At 47.5% G+C, this 27,993-nt stretch overlaps 1 protein-coding gene across 1 annotated transcript; it reads left to right on the plus strand.

Moving 5' to 3' along the window:
• The first annotated feature begins 1,798 nt into the window (after positions 1-1,798).
• LOC123374126 (beta-microseminoprotein-like) lies at positions 1,799-27,989 on the plus strand. Its single transcript, XM_045023660.1, has 4 exons — positions 1,799-1,919; positions 24,115-24,220; positions 25,203-25,305; positions 27,860-27,989. Exons 1-4 carry the CDS (start codon positions 1,869-1,871, stop codon positions 27,987-27,989), a joined length of 390 nt encoding a protein of 129 aa, XP_044879595.1. The 5' UTR covers positions 1,799-1,868.
• Positions 27,990-27,993: the final 4 nt, after the last annotated feature.

The raw sequence follows: 27,993 nt of genomic DNA on the forward strand, positions 1-27,993 counted from the left end.
CCAACACGAAGAGTGACCTTTCATCTATTCAGCCACCTTCCACAATCTGAGCTGCTTCACAGGCTCACTGTTAGAGGCTCGTGGGGGTATATGCACAGTATTGTATCACAGTGGAACTTAAGTAAACAGCAGGAGACAGCATGCTCCTCGCCCTTACATTGGCATTGCACAGGAGTTTTAAAACACTTCAAAAGACTGCATAAAGAAGGGGCAATGTCTGCTCTCAGCTGCCAAAGCTTGGCCAGTGGGTTCATGTATTGAACACAGTGTATCATAAATCTGAAGCCCTTTGATGAAAGATACTTTAACTTTTAAAGTACTGGTATCCAGAATGGGATGTTTTGTTTTGTTTTTCCTACAAATGTGTGGGAATTCGTTCTGTATACATGGGAGGGGCAGTAGTTCTGGCTGGAGCTGCATAGTGTGTGTGCAGGTTCTGTGCAAGCTTCCCACCCTACCGCTCTGGTACTGCCTCTTCCCACCACAACTCCCTTGCCCTGCCCCCCACAGGTACTTACCAGTTGTCCAGAAATGGGACCCAGCACACATAGAAGAGAACGGTGACAGTCACTAGTAACCAGGAGGCAGTGTCCTGGAGCTGCCTGCCAGCCTCAGCCCAGGAGTGGGACAGTGGGAGCCTCTTCCCTCCCTGACAGCTAAACAGAGCCCTGGAGAAATTGGGGGAGGAAGGGATGACAGTACCTGCTCAAACTACACCCACGGGTGGCACAAGTTCCCATGGTAACCGGATTTTTAGAGTCCGGTCACCAGTGTGAACCAGATACCTGGTAGTGTGTTCCTGCAGCGCAGGGAGCGGAAGCAGCTGGCTGCCAGCTGAGCTCCTACCAGGCTACAGGGGGCTGCTTTGCCTTTCCTGCTGGCAGGAGCGCTCCAGCAGGGCTGTGTGAGCAAGCTCGCTCCCCACCTCACCCTGCCCCAGCTGTGCCCCCGCTTCACCAGTAGGGCCTAAAAAATATTAGGGCCTAAGGCTATAGCCTTATTAGCCTAATGGTTAATCCGGCCCTGGGCCTGTCCAGAGAGAGGGTAGAGGTGATGGCCGAAGGAATATCAAGGGTTTTTCCTATCTCCTGCATGTAGGGTTTGATGAGACAAGTCCATGATGGACTCTCACAGCGATGCTGGTGATTAGGATTCCTTTGAAGATGGGATTTATAGCTCCGTGGCTGGGGCGGGAGTCCCAGAGAATTAAAACCCCCTTCTTTCAGCTGCTGTGAGTAGAATAGCTCCACGGACATGATGCTGAGCCAGAGGGTGGAGCTGTGGAGGCCCAGAGGGGTATTTAGAGGAGTCTGGACAGGATGTGCCCGACTCTGTTATAGGCCACTGTTGTAGCACTGGGCTTCACAGCTGCCTCCCACCTGCAGGACACAATGCAGATGCTGGGCCAATCTGGGAGGCCAGGAGCCCTAAGCCTGTGCCCAGGCCACACTCTCATCAGCAAAGTAATAAGGATGCTGGGCTTTGGAAGGATGAAATCAACATACAGATTTCACAGAGCAGGGAGTGTTGTTTAGGGTTCGCTATGAATAGGGCTGTGATTTTGTAACAGAGATCATGCAAATTGTGAATTTAAAAGTCTGTGAAACCGAGTGGCACTGCGACCTGACGTGCAGAATCACAGCACCACTCAGATTTGGCCCATCTGCCTCCTTCCACCTCACCTTTCAGCACCCTCTGGCCACTGCAGTTAAATTGGGGTGAAAAAATGTCAACAGCAAGAGAGATGGTTCTCTTTGTGCAAAGATGTTTTGTGAGAGGACAGATGTGGACTCAAGGATGACAACCTTGTGATGTACAACATGGTGCTTCAGAATGGTGGATGACGAACTCTAAGAACCCAGTGGGAGATGACAAATGCAAGGCTGGCCAAGACAGTGGAAGAGGGAGCTGCACACAAGGTGAAATAAAGGGGTGTGATTTTTCCCTTCTCTTGATCCCCTGATTATGATGTAAATGCAAGTCCAACCTGGTAGGGCTGGGATGAGGAGCCATGAGCTAAGATGAATCAGATTTAAAGGGCCCGGGAGCAGGGCCTGGCTGCCTAGCAGAAAGGATACTAGGAATGAAGCAGGGCTGGGGAAAGCCAGAGGATTAGGGGAGCTCCTGGCTGACAACTCCCCAGGCTGCAAGGCCTGGTTTAAGGCCTAAAATGGTACTGGGTGGTAGAGGAAGGCAGCAGGTCCGAACCCCCTTGCCTGTGATGAGTCGCTTATACTGCAGTCTGCCCCAGGGAGTGGGGCTAGATGGTGACTGGCAGTAGCCCAGACTGAGGTGAGGTGGGGTTAGTGGGTGAGGGTTCCCCTGAGTGGGGAGACCCAGAACCTGAGAGGGTGAGGGTATTGCCAGGGGGCAGCAACCCAGAGGAAGGGGCACTGGGGTCTGGGAAGGACACAGGGGCCCAGCAGTAGCAGATCACCGGCCAACAAGGGGCGCTTTGATGGCTGGAGAGCTAATTCCCACGGACGACCAGCAGGAGGTGCCGCCGGGTGAGTCTGCACACCTTTGCAGGGGGAGTTAGGTGGAGGACACTGTGGCTCTCAGCCTGTGGCCCAGGTAACACTCTGTGGGCCGCATATGTGGCTCACAATGATGATGTTCGTCCATCATATTCGAAGAAGACCTTGACATCTAGCAGGTTGTGAGCTGTCCACAGTGCGTCCGCAGGTGGCTGGTAAGGCCAATACGGGCACGGAATGTTCTGCCACATGTCGGGCAGACATGTGTGGGCACCACTGTTACAGCATTTACAGCTCTGGCTTTACGGAGTGCTCGCTTCTCTTGTGCTATGGTTATCCTTCTGGCTTCAGATGTCTGGCAGCCTTGGTGGATCAGCGTACGCCATGTCGATCGGTCTTGTGCCAGGGTTTCCCAGGAGGTGATGTCAATATCCAGGGACTTAAGAGAGGCTTTCAGCGTGTCTTTGTATCGCTTCTTTTGTCCCCCGTGCGATCGCTTTCCTTGAGACAGCTCACCATAAAAGAGCTGTTTGGGGATGCGGTGGTCTGGCATCCTTACAACGTGGCCTGCCCAACGTGTCTGGGCTTTCATAAGCAGAGTGTAAACTGACGGTAGGCCTGCTCTAGAGAGGACTTCTGTATCTGGCACCTTATCCTGCCACCGGATCCTCAGAAGTCTGCGGAGGCAAGTCATGTGGAAATGGTTCAGTTGCCTAGCGTGCCTCCTGTATACAGTCCAAGTCTCACTGGCATACATCAGGGTAGTTAGCACTACTGCTCGATAGACTTTAAGCTTTGTAGCAAGGCTTATTCCACGGCGGTCCCACACGTTGGTCAGCAGTCCGCCAAATGCAGAACTTGCCTTGGCGATTCTGCAGTTGACCTCGATGTCAATTGTCACTGTGCTGCCAAGGTATGTAAATTGGTCCACTGCTTGCAGCTTTTGTCCCTTCACTATGATGGTGGGCTCTTGGTGTTGGGCTTTCGGAGCTGGCTGGTGCATCACTTCGGTTTTCTTTATGTTGATAAGGAGGCCGAAGTTATCGCATGCTGCTGCGAATTTATCCATGCTAGCTTGCATTTCCTGCTCTGATCCAGCATTCAGGGCACAGTCTTCGCAGTCCGACAGCTCCAAGAGAAGTGTCAAGAGCAGAATCGTGAACTGTACACCATCTTCGTGGATCTTACCAAGGCTTTTGACACTGTCAGTCGTGAAGGTCTGTGGCGCATCATGTCGAAGTTTGGGTGCCCTGACAGATTCATCCTGATGGTACGTCAGTTCCACGACGGCATGACGGCTCGTGTTCTGGACAACGGAGAAGCTTCAGAGGCCTTTCCCGTCACAAATGGCATCAAGCAAGGATGTGTGTTGGCACCGACCCTGTTCAGCATAATGTTCTCAGCCATGCTGTCAGACGCCTTTCAGAACAGTTCCTTGGGAATCAGCCTGAGATACAGGACTGATGGGAAACTGTTCAACCTGCGTAGACTCCAGGCTGTCACCAAAATAAAGGAGACTGTGTTATGAGACCTCCTTTTGCTGGCTCACAATGATAAACAGGGTAAGAACCACTACTTTAACTAAAGCTATTTCTAATAAAAAGTAGAGATATTATTAAGTGACCGACAGAAGTAGCACTGTGCAAAATCATTTATTAGCAAAGCCCAAGACAGGGCTAGGGAAGGGAATTCCATACCAAATCTCTGCTTTATACATAAGCCTTGTGCAGCATTTATAGATCTTAAGTATGCATCTGCTCTGGGAAATCAGAATATATTGCAAATTAAATACTTCAGGTACCTGAGGCAGGTTTAAGAAAGTGTTGGCAGTACACGGTCGAGTGACTGGTTAAAAGTCATATCTATTTTCAACAAGTACTAGGCAAGGTTAGAATCACAGAACCATAGGGTTAGAAGGGACCACAAGGGTCGTCTAGTCTAACCTCCTGCCAAGATGAAGGATTTGTTGTGTCTAAACCCTTCAAGACAAATGATTATTCAGTCTTCTTTTGAAAACCTCCAGCGAAGGAGATTCCATATCGTTGTACCATTATTTGAAGATATAGTTGGATGGATAACCTGGACACTACAAGCAGTGTGTATCCCATGGCATTTAATACACTCCTATCCCCTATTTTAGGCTTATGCCCTCAATCTCTTTTGCAACTGGTTTCTTTATTTCTAGGGCACCACCAAATTCACAGTCTATTTTGGTCAATTTCACAGTCATAGGATTTTAAAAATAGTAAATTTCATGATTTCAGCTATTGACTCTCTTCAGAATTCTACCACTAGGAAGCAAAAGTTGGGGGGTTCTCCTGGCATAAGGAGCCACCCCCTCTTCTAAATAATCCTTGTCAGACAGTAGGATGCCTTGGGAGTCATTAAAATGTTTGTTTGCCTGTTCAGTACATCAGATCGTGCAACAAATATCAGATTTAATACCATTAAAAACAAAACCCATAACAGCCTCTCTCTTCTCACAAGGTCTTCAATTCCCTTTGCTCACCCTCCCAGAACACTGTGCTGGACTCTGTTTCTCCAATAGTGGCCCTTCATAGATAGGGTTCCCAAATAGTGCTGACTTTCTTCCTATAGCTAGAAGAGGAATATGTTAAAATGGGCAAACAAAAGAAATTAGAGATTCCCCACTCCTTCACCTCCTACTCCGTGTAAGCACATACAGACCCAGGCCAGGGGTCTTATCAGAAGATAATGGAGGCAATTTGTTAAAATATTGGCAGCATGTAATGGACTACGATATAAACAGCTGCAACTTTGTTGGTGCTGATGTCTGCATCAGCCTCTTATATGAGTTTCCATATCAAGCCGTGACTGATGCAGCTTGCTGTGACGCCAGCTCCACACCGTGGAGAGAAAAGAAATCTCTCTTAGAGCCAATCTTCCAGCTGACCAGACACACCAAAAATGGTGGTGTTGGAGTCATGTCATCGGCTTCAGACAAGGTGGGTCTGAAGAAGAGCTCTATGTAAGCTCGAAGGCTTGCTTCTCTCACCAACAGAAGTTGGTCCAATAAAAGATATCACCTCCTCCATCTTGTCTCACAAAGAGAAAGGGCTTTTCCAAGATTTTATGCAGCTGAAGCACAAATTCAGTCACTCAGGAAGTGCTTCTTTCAGCCCACTCAACTTATTAAAACAGAAGAGATTTGCCCAGCAAAAACAATTCTAGTGGGGTGAGAAAGAGCATGCACAAGCGAGAGCTTTCCCTGCCTGCCTACTAGCCAGTTTCCCCTTTCTCACATAGAAGGCTTGTGGCAGTAGAGTGTACCCATCTTATGAGGGATCAAATAATTCACCCTAGCCGGGAAATCAGGTAATTCACTACTTCACTGCTCCATTACTTCACGGAGGGCAGACTGGGTAATTTTCACAGCTCTAAGAGGATTAAATAGACCCTTTCCTTGCTGAGCACTGGCGTCTATACATCTCCTAGCCTGCCACAGGTCTTTGGCGTACAGAAAGCTCACCACATCTTCAAACAATATGCTTCCATTTGACACTCAAAGGGGGGTAATAACCATTAAAAAAAATCTTAAAGTGCCTCGTACCCTTGCCTAGCTGCTCAAAGTGTTGAAGTTCAGATACAATAATGCTGTATGTTTTAAAATGCTGTAAGAGTCCATAAGAAAATCCATCCTCAAAACACTAAAAAGCAAGAAATTGCGTGGGTTTGTGAAACACATAAGAAGGGAGAAAACACTGATGTTTTTAAGCGAACTTTGTTGCACATGTGAGTTGACATTCTACATCGGCCTGAATCAATTGACCTGATGTTCAGCATGTGTGGTCCACTGCGGGGCAGAGTTTGTTTGGACTCAGCATTCTTTGGATAGAACCTCAAATTTTCAAACTGCCCTTTCAATTTCATAAGATTGTTGGAAGATTTTCTTTCAGAACCTCAAATCTCAAACACATCATGGCCCAGAAGCCCCAACTATGGTTCATTCAAGGGCTGGCTGAAACTTTAGGGAAGACTGGCTGGCCAATTATAAACTTGTTCAATAGGGATTTGGGGAATGTCAGAGCTACATGAGGTCTCATGTGCACACTAATCTCTGAGCATTCTAGGATGGCCACTGAAATCTCAGTGAGACATGGCTGAGTGACACCTCCAACCCTGTTTTGAGATGTGACTGTTCCCTTCTTTCAGGGCAGGAATCTCATGGTCATCTAGTTGTATATGATTTTGCAGAAATTATAAACCCAACCCTGCAAGGACAAAAAGCACTAGCAAGACTCCTGCCCTGATCAGCAGCAACAATTCCCATAGAGGTTTCTTTCTACATCATTCATACCTCACAGATACATCTCTGGTGACCAGGAGGTGACATCACAGCCTCTTTTTAAATGTTTCAAGACTGTTCCTTTGACATCTCTCTCTGTTAGATTCTCAGGGGCTTGTGCTATGCCTGATGCCATCAGCTTCTCTGTAGCATCACTCTGCACACTAATTGGGATAGCGAATGGCTGCATTTTCCCAGTGGAACTGTAGTGAGGACAGGGAGTTAGACCACGAGCACACAAGGGTCCCCTTCTAAAGAGGCTCTGCTCACCACAAGTGCACCTCCTCGTGGCTGAGCCTCTGTTTAGCACCCCATTCTGTCTGTTTGCTCATGCTGTGGCCCCATTCTCTCTCCAGGACTCAGAGGGCTCCATGTTCATGACTTTGCCGTCCAGCCTGGTCACTGTATAGCCCCCCACAGCCAGAGTAACAAGCCATCCATATGTCATCTCAGGCAGTCTTCTGTTTCAAATCTAGGTGCAGTGCCACTTTGCTAGGGGCTGGTAGGGGAACCCAGGCCCATCGGCTACTCCAGGTTCCAGCCCAGGGACCCTGAGACTAGCACCCTAGGGCTGCTCAGTCTCAGAGCCTGTTGCTGTCTCCCTGAGCTCCTTGCTACCCCACCTCTCTATCTCTTGGCCCGTCTCTGGGAACTTTCTCCACTCCCTGTGGCTACTTCACCCCTCTAAACCTCTGATAAGAGTCCCTAGTTCAGGATCATAGAAGATTAGGGTTGGAAGAGACCTCAGGAGGTCATCTAGTCCAATCCCCTGCTCAAAGCAGGACCAACCACAACTAAATCATCCCAGCCAGGGCTTTGTCAAGCTGGGTCTTAAAAACTTTTAAGGATGGAGAGTCCACCACCTCCCTAGGTAAACCATTCCAGTGCATCGACACCCTCCTAGTGAAATAGTGTTTCCCAATATCCAACCTAGACCTCCCCCACTGCAACTTGAGACCATTGCTACTTGTTCTCTCATCTGACACCACTAAGAACAGTCTAGCTCCATCCTCTTTGGAACCTTCTTTCAGGTAGTTGAAGGCTGCTATCAAATCCCCCCTCACTCTTCTCTTCCGCAGACTAAATAAGCCCAGTTCCCTCAGCCTCTCCTCGTAAGTCATGTGCCCCAGCACCCTAATCATTTTTGTTGCCCATCTGCTGGACTCTCTCCAATTTGTCCACATCCTTTCTGTAGTGGGGGGCCCAAAACTGGATGCAGTACTCCAGATGTGACCTCACCAGTGCTGAATAGAGGGGAATAATCACTTCCCTCGATCTGCTGACAATGCTCCTACTAATGCAGCCCAATATGCCATTAGCCTTCTTGGCAACAAGGGAACACTGCTGACTCATATCTAGGTTCTCGTCCACTGTAATCCTCTGTCCTTTTCTGCAGAGCTGCTGATTAGCCAGTCAGTCCCCAGCCTGTAGCGGTGCATGGGATTCTTCTGTCCTAAGTGCAGGACTCTGCACTTGTCTTTGTTGAACCTCATCACATTTCTTTTGACCGAATCCTCCAATTTCTCTAGGTTACCCTGGACCCTATCCCTACCCTCCGGCGTATCTGCCTCTCCCTCCAGCTTAGTGTCATCTGTGAACTTGCTGAGGATGCAGCAAAGAATCCTGTGGCACCTTATAGACCTTATAGACTGTTAGTCTATAAGGTGCCACAGGATTCTTTGCTGCTTCTACAGAACCAGACTAACACGGCTACCCCTCTGATACTTGCTGAGGATGCAATTCATCTCATCATCCAGATCATTAATAAAGATGTTGAACAAAACTGGCCCAAGGACCGACCCCTGGGGTACTCTGCTTGATACTGGCTGCCAACTAGACACTGAGACATTGATCACTACCTGTTGAGCCCGACAATCTAGCCAGCTTTCTATCCACTGTGACGGGGCAAGGCCAGATGGCTATAGTAAAGTAATGGGAAACAGGCTAAACAAATCCCTGTTACCAGGATAAGGAAATGGCAGCTGCTCCAGGTCAATTTAGACACTTGGGGCCAATTAAAATCTTTCCAGAAGGCAGGGAGGATGCTAGGTTGATTGGGACACCTGAAGCCAATTAGGGGCTCTCCGAAACTAGTTAAAAGCCTCCCAGTTAGTCAGGTGGGTGTGCATGTCAGGAGCTGTAGGCAGGGCTTCCCAGAGGATTCAGGGGGCCTGGGGTAAAGCAGGGGAGATGTGGTGCTTTGTACTCATCTGGTGGCGATCTGGGTCTTTGGCAGCATTTTGGCGATGGAGGGGTCCTTTAGTCACTCCGCGTCTTTAGCAGCACTGAAGGGCCCCCCGCCGCTGAAATGCTGCCGAAGACCTGGGCTGCCGCCAGGCCAGGGCTCGTGGGGCCCAGGACCTGGGGCAAATTGCCCCACTTGCTCTCCCCCCCCTCCTGGGAGGCCCTGGCTGTAGGAGGAGCTGTGCTGTTGGAGAGACTGAGCAGTACAAACCATATCAGCCACAAGGAAGGAGATCCTGAGGTAAGGGTGAAGTAGATCTTGAGGAAGTGGGGGCTGCTGTGGGGAAATGGCCCAGGGAATTGTATGTGTCCTGTTTCTAAAAAGTCACCTACCATAGCTGATACTATTAGGGCCCCTGGGCTGGAGCCCGGAGTAGAGGATGGGCCCTGGTCCCCTCTTTACCCCCTGATTAATCACCGAGACTGGGAGACAACAGAAACTGTGCAAGGGAGGATAGCTTCTCCTCACCTCCCTTGCTGGCTTATGATGAAAATGGCTTAGTAGGCTGTGACCCTTGCCTTTAGAGAGAGAAGAGCCATGTGGAGGGTCACAGTGAGCCTCTCAGGCTAGTGAGATCTGCCGGGAACTGCGGAACCCACAGAGACAAGGACAGAGCTTTGTCGCACCATATTATAGTCCATTAATCCAATCCATACTTTTTTAACTTGCTGGCAAGAATACTGTGGGAGATCGTATCAAAAGCTTTGCTAAAGTCAAGATATATCCTGTCCACAGCTTTCCCCATATCCTCAGAGCCAGTTATCTCATCATAGAAGGCAATCAGGTTGGTCAGGCATGACTTGCCCTTGGTGAATCCATGTTGACTGTTCCTGATCACCTTCCCCTCCTCCAAGTGCTTCAAAATGGTTTTCTTGAGGACCTGCTCCATGATTTTTCCAGGGACTGAGGTGAGGCTGACCAGTCTCTAGTTCCCCACGTTCTCCTCCCCCCCCCCTTTTTTAAAAAAAAAGATGGGCACTATATTTGCCTTTTTCCAATCGTCTGGGACCTGCCCTGATTGCCACAAGTTTTCAAAGATAATGGCCAATGGCTCTGCAATCACATCTGCCAATTCCCTCAGCACCCTCGGATGCATTAGATCTGGACCCATGGACTTGTGCATGTCCAGCTTTTCTAAATAGTCCTTAACCTGTTCTTTCACCACTGAGGGCTGCTCTCCTCCTCCCTATAATGTGCTGCCCAGGATAGCTGTGTGGGAGCTGACCTTGTCTGTGAAGACTGAGGCAAAATAAACATAGAGTACTTCAGCTTTTTCCACATCATCTGTCACTAGGTTGCCTCCCCCATTCATTAAGGGTCCCACAGTTTCCCTGACCTTTTTCTTGTTGCTAATATGCCTATAGAAACCCTTCTTGTTACCCTTCACATCCCTTGCTAGCTGCAATTCCAGTTGTGTTTTGGCCTTCCTGATCCCACCCCTGCATGCTTGAGAAATATTTTTATACTCCTCCCTAGTCATCTGTCCAAGTTTCCACTTCTTGCAAGCTTCGTTTTTGTGTGTTTAAGCTCACCAAAGATTTCACTGTTAAGCCAAGCTGGTCACCTGCCATATTTGCTATTCTTTCTGCACATCAGGATAGTTTGTTCCTGTGCTTTCAATAAGGCTTCTTTAAAATACAGCCAGCTTTCCTGGATTCGTTTCCCCCTCATATTAGCCTCCCAGGGGATCCTGCCCATCAGTTCCCTAAGGGAGTCAAAGTCTGCTTTTCTGAAGTTCAGGGTCCATATTTTGCTACTCTCCTTTCTTCCTTTTGTGAGGATCCTGAACTCAACCATCTCATGGTCACTGCTGCCCACTTCTACTTCCCCAACCAATTCTTCCCTAGGATAGGACCCCAGTGCTTACTCTCCCCCTGCATTTCCCCCTTGTCTTTACTCAACTCTCTTTACCTATAAAGCAGTGGTCTCCAATCTTTTTAAGCACAAGATCACTTTTTGAATTTAAGTGCAACCCAGGATCTGCCACAAAGAAAACAGAGAAATAACAGTAATCACACAAACTCAAACACCCTTGCCCTGCCCACCCCTACCCCTTCTCTGAGGCCCCTACCCCACTCACCTATTCCTCCTCCCTCACTTGCTCTCCCCATCCCTCACTCTCATGGGGCTGGGACAGGAGCTGGAGTGCAGGAGGGGGTGCAGGATCTGGGCTGGGGCCAAGGGGCTTGGAGTGTGGGTGGGGCTCTGGGCTCCAGGTTGGGGCAGGAGGTTGTGGTGCAGGAGGAAGTATAGGGTGTTGGCTCTGGGAGGGGGGCTCATGCAGGAGGGGGTGCAGGCTCTGGGAAAGGGTTGGAGTGTGGGGGGGCTCATGACTGGGGCAGAGGGCTGGGGTGTGAGGGGGTTTGGGCTCTGGCTAGGTGCTATTTATCTCAGGCAGCTCCCAGGTGGTGGTGCAGCAGGGTTAAGGGAGCCTGTCCTGGCCCTGCACCGCTCCCAGAAGCAGCTGGCATATCCGGCAGTGGTTCCGGGGAGAGGGGCAGGTGGCTCTGCGTGCTACCCCCGTCCACAGGCACTGCCCCCACAGCTCCCCATTCTTAGCCAATGGGAACTGCGGGTGGGGATGGGGGTTGCCTGAAGGTGAGGGCAGCACACTGAGACCCCCTGCTCCTCACCCCCCCAGAGCCGCTGCTGGACATGCCGGCCGCTTCCAGGAGTGGCGCGGGGCCAGTGCAGGCAGGGAGCCTGCCTTAGTCCTGCTGTGCCACCAGACTGTTAGCGGCCGATCTCCTGGTTTGTCTGCAGGAGGATTGGCAACCCTAGACTGAGACTGAGACCGACTGTCAGAAGCTCCACGATCGACCAGTCGATTGCAATCTACCGGTTGGTGACCACTGCTATAAAAGAGTGACTACAGCGCCCTTCCTGCTCTCACTTCCTGGCTTTACACTTCTAGCCCAGCTGGGCTTCACCTGCCATTAATATTTATCAAGCCCTGGTTCCCCTTCAGGTGCAGCATCTAAGGTTAAGTTGCCCCTCCTGGCCCCACTAAGCTGCTCAGGGCTTGTGTGGGATGGACACCCCATTGCACTCTCTTCCCTGCTGATTAGCCATCTAGTCTCACAGTCCCCATCCCTAAGAAATCAAGGGTGATTCCGGGTGTGATCATCCATGTTCCCCCCCAAACACACACACATTAAAAGTGTCCCTCCCCATCCTCTGGGTTCTGCTCTGCTCCCCCGTATAGATTCTGTGTGCCCCCTTCACATAAATTCCATGTCCCTCCCTGCCCCATGCCGGCCAAGTGCATCCCCCACTGCCACATGAAACCTAGGCATCCTCACCACAGATTCTGGGTGTGCTCCCTCCAGGCTGATTCTACATGTGTTTCCAAGCTCCTGGCCCCTAACCCCTGTTCAAACTCTGGGTGTTCTTCCATTGCCCCAAAGATCATGTTTCCCCCATTGATTCACACAGACTCCGCCGTCTTTCCCAGAATCATGGCAGCAGCTACTCCCTCTGAGCCCAACTAGCCCATCTCTCTCCCGAGACCAGTAGCAGCAAGGCCTGACAGAGGCCTGTCCTCTCCGCCCAGCCCCCAGCTGGGTGGAGGTCAGAACTATGGGAAAAATCCCTCCAGCCACAACAGGCTGGGGCTGTAAACGCCTGGAAAATCCAAGAGACCCCCAACTTGGGTCATGACCCTTAGATGCTAGTTCCTGTTTACTGTTTCCCCAGGCCTTGGCCTGTCCTAGCCTAGAGGTAAATACATCACTGATTAACCCGAGCCTAAGTACTAAGTGACTACTGTTTCCCAGTGTAGCTTACTCCATTAGATCACTTGAGTTCTCCTGTGGGTTTAGCAGAGCTGGGCCCAAGCAGCCAGTCCCGGATCCAAGCTGCCTCAGTATTTTTTGATTTATTTTACTTTTATTGCACTGCAAATTGTCAAGTCAGATAGAAATAAGCCTATGCAATAAATGCACTGCGATGATAGATGAGCACCCCTGCCAAGCTGCACCCCATCTTTTACCATTATGGTGCTGGCTGCTGATAGGCTCAGCATGCTTCCTTTATGCCAAGGGAACTGGAATTTTGTAAAAATTCCCCATGCCAGCAGGGCTGTGATTTTTCAAACAAGGTTGTGTTTCTTATTTCACTTTGGCTCAAGGGAGTCAGGTTTTCTAAAGCAACGTGAGGAACTCCTGAGCCTTTCTTGCCATCCAGCAGCAGTAACTCTGGCTGAATAAAATGAGACCCCGATGGACGCCACAGCTGCATTCAGTCATCCTCGAGCAAAGGGCATGGCTCTGTCATGGAAGGGATAATATGTTGGGAATGTTCTAAGTCCTTTAAGTCTGGGGGGAAGGATAGCTCTGTGGTTTGAGCATTGGCCTGCTAAACCCAGGGTTGTGAGTTCAATCCTCAAGGGGGCCACTTAGGGAACTGGGGCAAAAATCAGTACTTGGTCCTGCTAGTGAAGGCAGGGGGCTGGACTCAATGACCTTTCAAGATCCATTCTAGGGGATTGGTATATCTCTTATTATTAAGTCACTAACCAGCAGAGGGGTGAGGTTCTGGAATAGTCTCCCAATAAGAGTTGTGGGGGTAAAGAACTTGATTTATTTTAAGAGATGGACAAATGTCTGAGTGGGATTATATGATGGGGTTGCTTGTGCTTTGGGGGGAAATGACTCCAAAGCCCTGGGAGTCCCCCCCCATTAATGTTTTGTTTCCAAAGCTCATGCTTCAGGATTTTAGCTGGTCACATGCAGAGGTCAGGAAGGGATTTTTGCCCCTACTGTATTTTGGGGTTTTTTTTGTTCTACTTCCTCTGAGGCACCAGAGATGGCCACAGCTAGAGATAGGACACAGGGTGGGGTGGGCTGGGGCTCTGAGCATTCTCTCTCTCAGGTGCTTGGTTGGCTGGTTCTTTCTTACATGTCCCAGGTCTAACTGATCACCATAGGTAGGGTTAGAGGGAATTTTTGTCCAGGTCATATTGGCAGTGAGCTTGGGGGGATTTCTCCTTCCTCTGCAGGGCATAGGTCACTTGCCAGGATGATCTGGGTATGTCTCACTTAATTATTTCCCTGCTATTGCAGGGGTCTCAAGCACTGGTACACCTCAGTCCCACCTAGTCTCTGCCTGTGACTCATTCTAGTGTAGTTTCTTGTGGGATGTAATATTTTCCATCTAATTTTGGTCATTGGGTTGAGTGTGCGGATGGTAGGTGGTGGTGGCCTGTGATATTAGATCAGACTAGATGACCTCATGGTCTCTTCAGGCCTTAAACCCCAAGACTGTGGGAGGCAGCCAGACTGGGACTGGAGCATGGCAATATCTCTTTGCAGTGAGGACATTTCATGCCCAAATCATGAAGGAAAAGAACATTAGGAACTTTTCAGACTCGCTTGTCCCAGAGCTAACAGACTGTCCATGCCTCAGGGACAGTTATGCTCCATTGATGGATCTAATTGTTTTGCAGTAATGACTATAGACAGCCACAGGCACAAGTAAATTACAATTTGTCACTACCAGTATCAGTCACTTGATCATTAAGGTTGTAACTAGTTTCCCATTACAAGCTATTTTTGGGTTCTCTTCTTAATTCTTCACCGATGTCATTTGTGCTTAAAAGTTTTCATGTGTTGCTTGCAACCCCCAGAGTACTTTGGGGGCAAATCTGGAGGCCAAGCAGACAAGCCACCTCTGAGGTTTAGGAAAAATAGGTGTAATTCTCCATGAAAGTTCTTGTCATTCTTGTTTGTTATTACTGAGGTTTTGCTCGAGCCCTAAGCATAAGTCACAGTATGAACCAAAGACTGTGAACCGAAGTAGGCCTGGCTTTGGCAAAGTAGCAATTCATCAGGTATTAGCTAAAGCCAAGCAAGCACATTCCTGAGCTGAGAGGATGGTACAGGAACACCCAGAGCTCTCAAGTAACTGCGTAAACACATTCCTAGGAGATGGTACAGGGACACACAGATAAGGAGGGGATGACTAGATAAGGGATGAGGATGTTTTGTTCAAACTAGCAGGTACAGGATAGTAACAAAGTATATGGAATGTAATATGCAACTTGCTTGTATTGATGTATAAAAGGAGAAGTCATTAGAGGGGTATCTTTGCACTCACTGAGGGGGAGCAGCATCCTGGTGCGCTGACTGAGCGGGTACCATTGTTGCAGGCATACATATGTTACTGCAGTGCTTCTCAAAGCCAGTCCGCCGCTTGTTCAGGGAAAGTCCCTGGTGGTCCGGGCCGGTTTGTTTACCTGCCGCGTCCGCAGGTTCGGCCAATTGCAGCTCCCAGTGGCTGCGGTTCGCTGTTCCAGGCCAATGGGGGCTGTGGGCAATGGTGACCAGCACATCCCTTGGCCTGTGCCGCTTCCCGCAGCCCCCATTGGCTTGGAGCAGTGAACCGCGGCCAGTGGGAGCTGCAATCGGCCAAACCTGCAGATGCAGCAGGTAAACAAACTGGCCCGGACCGCCAGGAGCTTTCTCTGAACAAGCAGCGGCCCAACTTTGAGATGCATGTGTTAATGTACTTTAGGGTGACCAGATAGCAAATGGGGATGGAGTGTGGGTGGGGAGTAAGGCACCTATATAAGACAAAGCCCTGAATATCAGGACTATCCCTATAAAAATCAGGACATCTGGTCACCCTAGTGCAGTGCTTCTCAATCTTTCCAGACTATTGTACCCCTTTCAGGAATCTGATGTGTCTTGCATACACCGAGTGTCACCTCACTTAAACTACCTGCTTACAAAAATCCGACATAAAAATACAAAAAAGTGTCACAGTACATTGTTACTGAAAAAATGCTGACTCATTTTGTGTGTCTGAAATTGTAGTTTGTACTGACTTCGCATGTGCTTTTTGAGTAGCCTGTTGTAAAACTAGGCAAGTATCTAGATGAGTTGGTGTAACCCCTGAAAGACCTCTGCATGCCCCCAGGAGTACACGTGCCCTGATTGAGAACCACTTCCCTAGTCTACCTCTAACCCCAGACCTAGGGTGCTAGGACTGTGCTTCATAGACCATAAACCTGGCCAAGTGCCTCTGCTACTGAACTGAGCCTGTGGTCTTTCTTTATGAACAACATCGAATCAGCAGTTGCACGCACTGCTAGCACAGCTGACGTCGGAGCGCTAGAAACTGAGCAGCCGTAGCAACGTTGCAGCAACAACATTCCACACCATGAACAAACAGTTACAGTTCTCAAAAATGCTTAGGCCTAGAAATGTCAAACATGTATCAGTCAAGAGTCTTTGAGATGTAGTGCATGGGGCTAGCTCTAGCAAGCCTGGATTACCTGTTTAGAAGTTCTGCATTCTGAATCTCTGAATGCGCCATCAAGTTTTGGCAGACTTTACAAAGTTCACCAGTGCCCCACTCCAAAAAAGGACTAAGTGTTTTCTTAAGCCCATGATTAACAGCTGAAGTCAACAGGACTCCTCTGATGGTTAAAGTTATGTGCTTTGTTGTGTCTGGTTAACCTTATTGAATTCGCCAAACATCTGATGGCATTTATAAAGGTCTCTCTAAGTCTGGCAGACTAACACACAAGAGTCCTGGTTACTACATTCCTTAACTGTGCTAAAGTCATTGGTCCAAGAGCAGAAAAGTAATTAACAAAAGACTCAACTGATTAAATAAAACAATAATTGAGCAAGTACTTGTTTAATATATACAGGGTAAAAGACATGCTGCAGGGCATGGTATGCCTCAGAGGATCTACTGGACCTACAGCTCTGCATCCACTGACTTGTAAAGTACGTTGGTGGGCTGGTAATAGCAATTCTTACACAAAACTATTGAAAAAGTTAAGGAAATTCCTTGTTAAAAAACAAAAAAATCTTATGCTTTTTGGGCACATTGATTACCACGTTGATGGAAGCATTTGCCAGGCAGACAAACAAACAGACGATGGATGGGAAGACAGATAAATTTGCAAGTATTAAACCTTTTCTTAGAAAGCCAAACAATTCTGAATTCAAAGTAGGCTTACAAGACTGCAGGATCATCAGTCCATTGAGAGAGAACAAACGGACAGCTGAAAACTTAGTCTAGCAGAAATTTTGCCTTAACTGTGCACAGCCTTAAAGGGGGAGACAAAAAGACCTTTTCAATGGGTTGTATGAACAAAACTCTTCTTCCAGAACCCAGGGAAAAGGGTCAATTTAGGTGTCAATGGACACAAAAGCCAAGAAATTGATTAAAGGGAACCCTTTAAACTCAAAATTCAGATTCTTAAAAGGACAACCCAGTTTATAATTGCCACAAACCAAAAAGTGGAAGCTTAGCTTTACTACAGAATGGGAGAAGCTGAGAGCATAAAACTGCTCCAGATGACAAAACATCAAAGGGAAAATATTCAGTCCACCTGAGACATGTCATAGGATGGCAAGCTAAACAACAGGATCAGGACAGGACACTCTGGTATTTGCAGCAAGATCAACTGATGGCTGGTGCCTGGGGGAGGCGTGGGGTGGCGGAAAAGAACATAAAACTCCTTCAGTTACGATCTGTGTGTTCAGGAAATGCTCTGATGGTGGGTTGCCCTTATGGCTACAGAAGTGTGTGGTCAGGTGTTTGGCTGTGTGTGTTTTTTCTGCATACTGTACTGCCCAGTAGATCCACAGGCTCGGTTCGTACCAAAGGAACTTGGCCAGGTTTATCATCAACGAAGCACGGTCCTAATGTCCTGGCTCAATGGTGACAGGTACACTAACACATGTATGCCCATTGCAATCGACTAGCTCAGTTAATGGTGTGACTTTCCATTATCCCCGAGGCCAGCCAAAGACACTCCCTCAGAGAGACATCTTTATACGCAAATACAAACAAGTTACATATCACCCCTGACATCTCTAGGTACCACTCTCTGATCAAACCAACAAATACATCAAAACATCTCTATCCATCATGCTGTCATCCTGACCTTATAATTAGGATGGGTCAATGTGTTCCTGTTATCTTTGGGGAATGTGCTGGTATCAAGGCATTCTGGTACCACCCTTCTGGACTGTGCTTGTGTGAGTGCTCTGTGCCCAGCACCTCTTAGGAATATGTGTTTTTGCAATATCAACCCTGTGCTTGCCAAATTCTGTGAACAGGGCCTGCCTCTTGCTCACAACCTGACTTTGTTTCAGAAAAGTTTTGACCACTACTTTAGTTCAGGACTCATTTCAGAGGCCTTGTATAAGGCCTTATGTTTCAGGCCCTCTTCTTACTCCAAAGGGTATGAATGAACTGATGGTGTGAAGTGCAAGCAAGTGGGAGAAGGTGTACGAACCTCTCTACTGCTTACATTACTGAGGGTTGTTGGATTTTGGTGAAATGATAGGAAGTGACAGTCAAAAACCCAAGATCAGGGGCACAGAAAGTTGAGCAATGATGAATAAGAGAGTCACTGGCTTTTGTTAGAGCCTAAACCAAAGCCCCAGACTCAAACCCAGAAGTTTGCAGATGATACTAAACTACTCAAGATAGTTAAGACCAAAGCAGATTGTGAAGAACTTCAAAAAGATCTCACAAAACTAAGTGATTGGGCAACAAAATGGCAAATGAAATTTAATGTGGATAAATGTAAAGTAATGCACATTGGAAAAAATAACCCCAACTATACATACAACATGATGGGGGCTAATTTAGCTACAACGAGTCAGGAAAAAGATCTTGGAGTTATTGTGGATAGTTCTCTGAAGATGTCCACGCAGTGTGCAGAGGCGGTCAAAAAAGCAAACAGGATGTTAGGAATCATTAAAAAGGGGATAGAGAATAAGACTGAGAATATATTATTGCCCTTATATAAATCCATGGTACGCCCACATCTCGAATACTGTGTACAGATGTGGTCTCCTCACCTCAAAAAAGATATTCTAGCACTAGAAAAGGTTCAGAAAAGAGCAACTAAAATGATTAGGGGTGTAGAGAGGGTCCCATATGAGGAAAGATTAAAGAGGCTAGGACTCTTCAGTTTGGAAAAGAGAAGACTAAGGGGGAACATGATAGAGGTATATAAAATCATGAGTGATGTTGAGAAAGTGGATAAGGAAAAGTTATTTACTTATTCCCATAATACAAGAACTAGGGGTCACCAAATGAAATTAATAGGCAGCAGGTTTAAAACAAATAAAAGGAAGTTCTTCTTCACGCAGCGCACAGTCAACTTGTGGAACTCCTTACCTGAGGAGGTTGTGAAGGCTAGGACTATAACAATGTTTAAAAGGGGACTGGATAAATTCATGGTGGCTAAGTCCATAAATGGCTATTAGCCAGGATGGGTAAGAATGGTGTCCCTAGCCTCTGTTCGTCAGAGGATGGAGATGGATGGCAGGAGAGAGATCACTTGATCATTGCCTTTTAGGTTCACTCCCTCAGGGGCACCTGGCATTGGCCACTGTCGGTAGACAGATACTGGGCTAGATGGACCTTTGGTCTGACCCGGTACGGCCTTTCTTATGTTCTTATGTTCTTAAGGTGCAGGTGAGGATGGTTCAGAAAACAGGCCAAGATCTGAAAGTCACAGCGTTTTCTAGCTCAATGAGTCCCCAACTCCAAAACACCCTTTATACATTGGGAGATTCTAGATCTCCATTTGAATTTGGCAATAGTGACCCATCTCTACTCTTACTCTAGGTTTGGGAGCTAACATCTAATTAAATGTTGTATCAAGCCATGAAACAGCCACCTCTGACTTTTTTCTGCCTTGATTCTGACTTGTGGTTGCTGTTCTTGGCGGATGAGAGTATGGAAAGAAATAAACCAATAACTCTAAGGGTTCCCCCCCCCCACCCGACTACTGTTACTAGAGACTCTGAAATTGTCCCTGACTCCTGGAGCACAGTGGTGTTCCTGGTGACTGGTTGCTACACCTGTTAGCACAAAGATAAGTGATTTTGTACAAGTGTGGATTAAGAGTCAGGTGGCTCAAAATGAGTGATGGGGGTGGGAAGAAGGGAAGTCCTTGAAATAGACTCTGCAAACACAACCGTGTACTCTTTGGAAGAGAAGCACTTTGCAGAGGGAAGTCAAAGTGTGCACTCCAGATTTTAAAGGTATGATGGGAAGCATATGCTGCTATTTATTTTAATGTTGCAATATGGATTTATTAGTGAAAGCTAATGTATTTAATATCTTACCACTGAGTTTAAAAAGTGTTTACTGCAGTATATACATTGTGTATGCAACTTGATGGGTTTTGGAAGATGTTAGGATGCTAAAATTATCTCTGATTCTCAAAAGAAGGATCTAGAAGGCTATAGGGGGCTTATTACAGGCTGGCTACTGTAACATTAGCCTATATTGATCTAGAGCATATTCATTCTGAGTCAATGCAGCTAGGTCTGATGGAAGACAAAGGGTCAAAGTCTGCCTTTGATTATACATGTACAACTTTCACCGCCTTTGGTGGAAATTGTACACACAAGTGAGGGGAGAATTTGGCCCTGAATATGAATGCAAGTGTGTGCGCACATTTAACAAATGTGGGGTATCTTCTCTCTTGGTTACTGGTTTGAATTCAATCCTAGATGAGGCAGTATGATGAAAATCACCGCCACTTGATAGGCAGTTTGTCTCTATGTTGGGTGATCTCTGTCCATTTCTTAGTAGACAAGGATCCACATAACTGAAAGACACCATCATGATTGGCAGTCTCAACAGCAAGGCTAAGGTTTACTTCTTTCACCACCATTCATTTATAGCCTGAATTTAGAGGTGCTGAAAATTCGTAATGGAAGTCAAGGGAAATGCAGATGCCATGCACCTGCAAAAATCAGCCTTTTTGCTTTAAGCATCTATTATGCACAACAGCTATTAAGTGTATGGTCCATAGGACTTTTCAAGCAGACAACTTTTCCACAGTACTGACTGCTGTGGAACCTTTCACACAATCACTGTAACAATAAGGTTGAGAATTTAACTCTAAAAGGTAGGCAGTTCAAAGCTACAAGCACAGCAGCTTCACCAGCAGTAATTCAGTACTGTACCTTGCACATATTGGGCCAAATTCAACCCTGGCGGTAAATAGGAACAACTCCATTTATTTCAATAGGAGCTGCAGGGGGACTCAGCACTTATGAAAAATCAGAACACTGACTTAGGACTCCAACTATAAATTTAGGAGCCTAACTTTAGATTTGAAAATCTGAGACATGAAATTTTATCTGTCTTAGGTACTACCATTCCCATAGTATCTGAGCACCTCACAACCTTTAAAGTATTTATCCACACAACACCCCTGCGATGTAGGGATGTGCTATTATTCCCATTTTACAGATGGGAAATGGAGGCACAGAAACAATAAATGACATGCTCATTTATTCATCTGTGGTGAAGCAGGAAATTCAACTCAGGTCCCCCAAATTCCAAGGTAGAGCCCTCACCATCAGACCATCCTTCCTCTCTTTATGCCTTAATAAAGTTCTGTCATGCAATACTGTGGCTGCTACGTGCCCATAATTTTAAATTCCTGTCCCTTATGCATTTACATCCTCAATCTTAACAGTGCATTAGCATCATTGAATGCCCTGGTTTTCTTTTTAAATGGTGTTTGTACTGACTTGGGATTCCATGACTGCACTAAATGGGTCTGTTTCTGATCTTAGTTTGACACCAGTGTAATTCCATTGGGCCAGAGTCTCATCTCCATAACATTGACTTCAGTAGAGCCAGTCCAGATTTGCACCAGCAAAATGAAAAGCAAAATCTGAGCCCCCTGAACTTGGATCTGCTCTCAGTCACCCTGGGGCACATCAGAAGGAGCTCCATTGGGTAACCAGACCGCTTCCAGGAAGAGCCAGACCTGCAGTTGTGACCGGGCACTTCTTTGTTTAAGGTGCAGTTGTTGGCAATGCCACATCTCACCTAAGGCTTCACCCTGCCTGCAAATGGACTCACTTTGGCTGTGATCTCACCCTGCCTGGGTTCACTGGGCCTGAACAGTTGGGCCGTTGAGTTTAACTGGCAGGAACATTCAGAGAGAGGGAAGGTCAAAATCACACAGACTGGATTTTAAAGCCACACACAAGTATTCCTAGTGCTTGTGCAGCCCCCGCCGGGCATGCCCCCTTGTGGCAGAGCACACCAGAGTAGGCTCTCCTTTTGCATCCACGCTGACAGCCACTCCAGCCCTGCAGTCACCCACCTCTTCTTGCCGCTCAGCCTTACAGCCAGGTCACAGGTAGTGTCCCATCCCTCCCAGGGTAAACAAATAGCCCGCCTGCTTCAGGCTGGGTCCACAGTAGACTCACTAGTCCTTACCCTTCTATAAGGGGTTTCCAATAGACCATGCCCCTTGCCAAGAGGATCTGCTTCACCCTCCTTGGTGGGCCCATAGAGGAACCCAGGCCTTCCTTCTCCTCTGGGTTCCCATCCAGGGACTGTTGTGGAGGCCATTGAGGCCTGGCTCCACTGCCTCTCTGGATCGCTTCCTACTTTGCCCTGTTTTGGCACTGACAGCCAACCATCTGCTCTCCTTCCCAGTCAGCCCCCACTGGAGCCAGTTAATCCCTTTTAACTCCTCGGTCCAGACCCCATGTGTAGCAGGGCAGGGCAGGGCAGATTGAGTTCTCAGACACTCATTAACTCCTCCTGAACACAAGACTGGCCATATTGGGTCAGACCAATGGTCCATCTAGCCCAATAACTTGTCTGCCAGCAGTGCCCAATGCCAGGTGCTTCAGAAGAAATGAACAGAACAGGCAATTGTTGAATGATTCATCCATTCCCAGCATCTGGCAGTCAGAGGCTGAGGACACCCAGCGCATAGGGTTGCACCCCTGACCACCTTCACTAATAGATCCATCAAAGGCTATCCTTCATGAACTAATCTAGTCTTTTTTGATCCCTCTTGTAGTTTTAGCCTTCACAACATCCCCTGGAAATTAATTCCACTGGCCAAACCTGGTGTTGGCCCATTCCATCGCACACACCTTTCCTTCGCTGAGCTGTAGAAAAGGGCCTAGTCAGACTGGGACACCTTGCACTAGTGTGCACATGTAGAATGCACGTGCTCAGGAGAGGGAACACACTCAGCTGAGTGCAGTTGAGATCCTGTGTCAGCTGGTTAGTTCTCAGGCTGTTGGTTGGGCAGTGAAGAGCCACCAAATGCATTATGTGCCTCTGTGATTGGTCTTAAGCCAAATCTGGCAAGTTACAGGTAGGATGCCTGTTAGATCTTCCGGATCAGGAGAAATCTTTTCCATCCTACTTTCACTGGGTCAAAGTAAGATAGTTCTCGCAGGGAAGTTGGTAGGCATGCCAAGCAGATGACTGTACCTCCTTGGAGAGCGTGGGGCAACCTTTTGAGACAGCAGGACCTGTTCAGCTAGAAAATAGATTATAATTCACCTGGAATTTGTACCATTTGTATATCAGTTGGAGGAGGGGGTAACTATCAGTGAGGTCTCTGCTGACACTGGCTCTGAGCAATGGGGTTTTAGTGGCTGTCTTACAACCATCTTGCTCCTGTGACTGCCCAAGATGTCTTCAGCTTTGTCTCACTAGAGATGGTCACTGGGAAGAGATGGGAGCTCCTTTTCCCTACATGGAGTCACAAGGATTCAGGAACAGTGGGTTTCAGGACAATATCATGGTTTTGTTTTCCACACAATGAACTTTAAAAAAAAAAAAAAGTTAAATGTCAGGTTTCTTTTTTAAAGGAACCCATAGTTCTTTAAATAAAGGATTACACCCACTGAACTCAGAGTTTGTCATTTTGGCTGATCACTTTTACCCAGCACCGTGGGATTCACTACTCCAGTGATTAGCTAAATCCAATGCAGTTGTGCACAGCAACCTGCTCTTCTGCTATACTTTCTGGCTCAGGGACCAGAAACAAGATCAAGTTACTTATCTAGCCCATCGTGACTAGCCCATGCAGATCAAATAGAGAATAAATTCAGAGAGCTCCTAGAGATAATAAATCACCAAACTCATTGTTGGATAGTTTCATAACAAGTGCATTTGAGGAAATGAAGATCTGGTCATGGATACATTGTTGGCAGAAAGAGGTTATGTTAAGCAGACAAATTATTCATTGCAAGTTACTCAACTCTACTAATTATCATTCAGTTAGCTTCTGCCTAGTTATGATGCTGCTGCTTTCTCTTATACAGATGCACTTCTTGAGCTTCCTTCTTACCTTTGTCATTGCAATGACCCTGTCCAGTGCCCAGTGTTTTTATGAATCCATCCCAGACAAGCAAGTATCCAACGAAAAAGGTAGGAACCGCAAACCCTCAACTATTCCATGTTCAGCATTGTAGAAGGCACTTACAATAGAATACAAGGTCAGACTGGTTTTGTCCATTTTAGTCACTGTCCATTCACTGTAGGTGGGGAGGGAAGAAGGGGCATGAAACAATAGGATGGAATGAGTGTGGGGTAATAAATTCATCCTGGGAAAAATGGGGAGCATCAGGACAAGCATTCAGAAAGGTTTCTCCCCCCTCCAGTTTAATGAAGGATGTTAGACTCTCAGGGGGTCTGGTTCAGGATCCTAGCTTTGGTTCACTGGCAGTAACAGTCTCCATATTAACTGGAGTTAATCCACTGTGTTGCATTTTCCTGGAGACAGAAAGCAACCTTAGAAACAAAGCAGAAGCCCAATATCTTCAGGTCCATCCATGGAGCTCCTGGTACTGCTCAGGATGGATAGAGGCAAAGGTGAGATATTAGCCACCTCTGCTATCCTCTGATCTGAGGTCAACTTGTCCTGGGCTATGCCTGAAGGCCGCCCCAATTTGTGTAGGTTGTCTACAACTGCTGTTCTGGCAGCCAAGGGATCCCTAGACACAGGGAAACTGGTGGCCCAGAAGGGGCTGGTGTAGGAGCCACTATGCTAGCTGAGGACTCCATTAGGCAATTAACAAGGGTCTGTGCCAGTAGGGGTGAATTTGGACTAGTATGTTTCCCACAATATACATTGCTTACATTGGTTCATAGGCATGCCATCATGTCACGTCACATCACACTTTAGTAAACTTATTTGCTGCTAAGTGGTCAGAGGTGTGCAACACCTACAGTGGAAGCCCTTTGAGGAAGGTAGTTGGGGCTAGGACAGAGGGTGAAATTATTTCCAGGTAGGTTATTCTTATTAATGCACCAGTCTGCACCCAGATTTTGGCACAAAATTCGAGCTCAAGGCATATACGTATTAATATACATTTTTAATTCTGTATTTTCACATGTCTCATCTATCCAGGCTGCTTTAGGGATGGAGAGATGCATGACTTTGGTGTCTACTGGTACACCAAGGATTGCTTACGCTGTTATTGCACTCGAGAAGTAGTGTCCTGTTGCAACATGTGAGTGGAAAAAAAATATTACTGGGTTATTTGGTTTGGACAAAACACTCTTCATAGCACACACAAAACCCCGAAGAATACAGCTTTACTGCTTATTTAACATACTACAGTAATAGGACCAGATAAGTATAGTATCTAAATATCTCACAATCTTTAGTGTATCTACCTTTTGCTCCCAGTGAGGTAGGAAAATACTACTATCCCCATTTTACAGATGGGGAATGGTGGCACAGACAGACAAAGTCACAGATCCTAGCCCTAGCCCCTGGACTGTCCTTCCTCTCTGCCCTCAGAGAATAGAAAAAAAAGAGGCTAAACCAACCCTGAACTATGCAGGAGTGGCTCAGACTCAGAAGCAAAGTTCCAGATCAGAATTTCACAACTGGCTTTTTTCTTCATAAGAGGCTGAGCCAAAACCCAGGATCAGAACAGCCATAAACATCAGGGGTCCAAACCCCAGAACTGGGTCCAGATCCAGCTTTTATGGCTCAGACCCATCTCAAGTGAAGAATATGGAAAGTCACTTCAAACAGATGCCATGATGGGCCAGCAGACTGAAATATGCTCAGAGTCCTGTGTGATTCTGGCTGTGTCCCCACCTTCAAGAATCACAACCTGGTCAGAACAGCAAGACCTGAACCATTATTGTTTGGTATTTGTATTACCATAGCTCCAAGAGACCCTTGGTAGGACCAGGCTTCTTTGCACAAGGTGCTGTACATACATAATCACGTGGCCCATTGCCCTGGTAATAAACGCCATCCCACAGTTTGCCCAGGCTTGTTCATCCCTCATGGGGGATGATCACCTGTGAGGGGTTTCAGCTACCTTCAAGCCCTAGGCTCTTCATCCTGCATAGGCCTGGCTGACTGAGGAAGGATGGTCATAAGTGAGATTCCCACATCTCAACTCAGACATGGATTTCCATCTATAGCCCCCTGCTTCTCATATGCAGGGTCAACATCCAGAATCTGCAACCAGAGGATAGCCTCTGTGTCACGGGAGGGGAGATGTTGCAAACAGCCCTCCAGCTGGGGCCCTCTTCTGTGATGCTGTCCCCCAGTCACAGCATGGAGAGAAAGCCAGGCCGCTCCAGTGCATAGTTACAGAAACTCCATGAGCCAGAGAGTACCCTGTTGGGTCTGGTCCAGGCTCTACACTCAAGCTGACAAGGAGGCAGGATTTCAGAGCCCAGCCTCCAGCCCGAGTGGGAGCATCTACATTACTATTTTTAGCTCTGCAGCCCAAGCCCCGCAAGCCTGAGTCAATTGACCTGGGCTCAGACTCAGCAAAGAAATACCTGCATTACTATGTAGACATGCCCTTACTGTGTTAGGCCCTCTTTCCCACCAGTGCTTCCACTCTAAGAATGATGCTTTTCTGGTCCCCAGTAGAAGCATGACTCATCAGCCAGCCCGCCCCATCGTGGCTTCCCTTGCTGACAGCCACTCCAGCACGCCAACAGTGGGCTGCTTCTTGTGACTCAGCCTCTAGCCAGGTGGTGGAACAGAGTATGACTTCTGAGGTAGCAGGGCCCCCTTTCCCCCCAAAAAAACTAAAACAGTCCAACGACCTCCCACAAGGCCTTCAGCCCAACTCAGAGCATGTTGGTCCCTAACCCACTTAGATTAGGACACTTTCACACCACCATCCCTAGGGTCCTGTAGGGGAACCCAGGCCCTGCCCCTACTGTGAGTTCCAGCCCAGATAATGGCATAGAGAATACATTGTAAAGTTTGCGGACAATATCAAGCTGGGAGGGATTGCAAGAGTTTTGGAGGATAAGATTAAAATTCAAAATGATCTGGACAAACTGGAGAAATAGTCTGAAGTAAATAGGATGAAATCCAATAAGGACAAATGCAAAGTACTCCACTGAGGCAGGAGCATTCAGTTGCACGTATACAAAATGTGAAATGACTGCTAGGAAGGAGTACTGCGGAAAAGGATCTAGGGGATCCCCTCCTGTCCTTTCCCAAAGGCTCTGCGGGCCCTTTGCCAGAGCCCCTTTCTTGGAGGAGGAGAATCACACAGCCTACTGTCCCTCTGGGCCTCTTGCCTCCTTTCTTCTGCCTTAAAGTCCTTCCCTTAGCAGGCACCCTATTCCGCTCAGCTGGGACTGATCCTAAATTGGGCATGGGCCCAACCTGCTGCACTAATTGCTCTGACTCCAGTTAATGTTTTCCTCAAACATTGTAGGTCACACACACACACCAGTGCAGAAGTTGATAGTCACCTGAAATACAGAGAGGGAGAGAGGGGCAGAAGATCAGGGCAGAACAAAGAAGAGGAGATGGGGGAATCAAAGAAACTGCAAAAGCATACAGTGACCCTACCCCAAATGCTAGAGGAGTTTTAGTTGTAAAAAAAGAACCATCAGGTGGGCACAATTAGGAGCGGGAAAGGAATTGGGAGTGGGAGAAAGAAGATTGAAATCTCACTACAGAGAGCGCAGCAGCCTGAGGGGCTTTTCTCTCAGCCTTTGGGGGAGACTGATGATCCAGGTGCTCTGCTGCTCTCTCACCCTGCTGTTTGTTCTCTTTCCCCATGGCAGAGCACTCACCCCTGTTGGCTACGACCAAGAGAAATGCGAGTCTGTTTTCGATGTGGAATCCTGCAGCTACCAGGTGAGGGGGAAAGTCAACCCTCTCCAGAAATGTGAAGTTGAGAGCTGGGTGATTTAACCAC

This window comes from Mauremys mutica, chromosome 7, assembly GCF_020497125.1.
Source record: "Mauremys mutica isolate MM-2020 ecotype Southern chromosome 7, ASM2049712v1, whole genome shotgun sequence".
NCBI classification, from domain to species: Eukaryota; Metazoa; Chordata; order Testudines; family Geoemydidae; genus Mauremys; species Mauremys mutica.

Bases quoted from the DNA above. Each gene is read 5' to 3' on its own strand.
- LOC123374126 (XM_045023660.1), top strand. From the start codon at position 1,869: ATGACAAATGCAAGGCTGGCCAAGACAGTGGAAGAGGGAGCTGCACAC. The intron at 1,920-24,114 runs GTGAAATAAAGG...TCTCTTATACAG, and splicing joins AAGAGGGAGCTGCACACAAG to ATGCACTTCTTGAGCTTCCT. The intron at 25,306-27,859 runs GTGAGTGGAAAA...TCCCCATGGCAG, and splicing joins GTAGTGTCCTGTTGCAACAT to AGCACTCACCCCTGTTGGCT.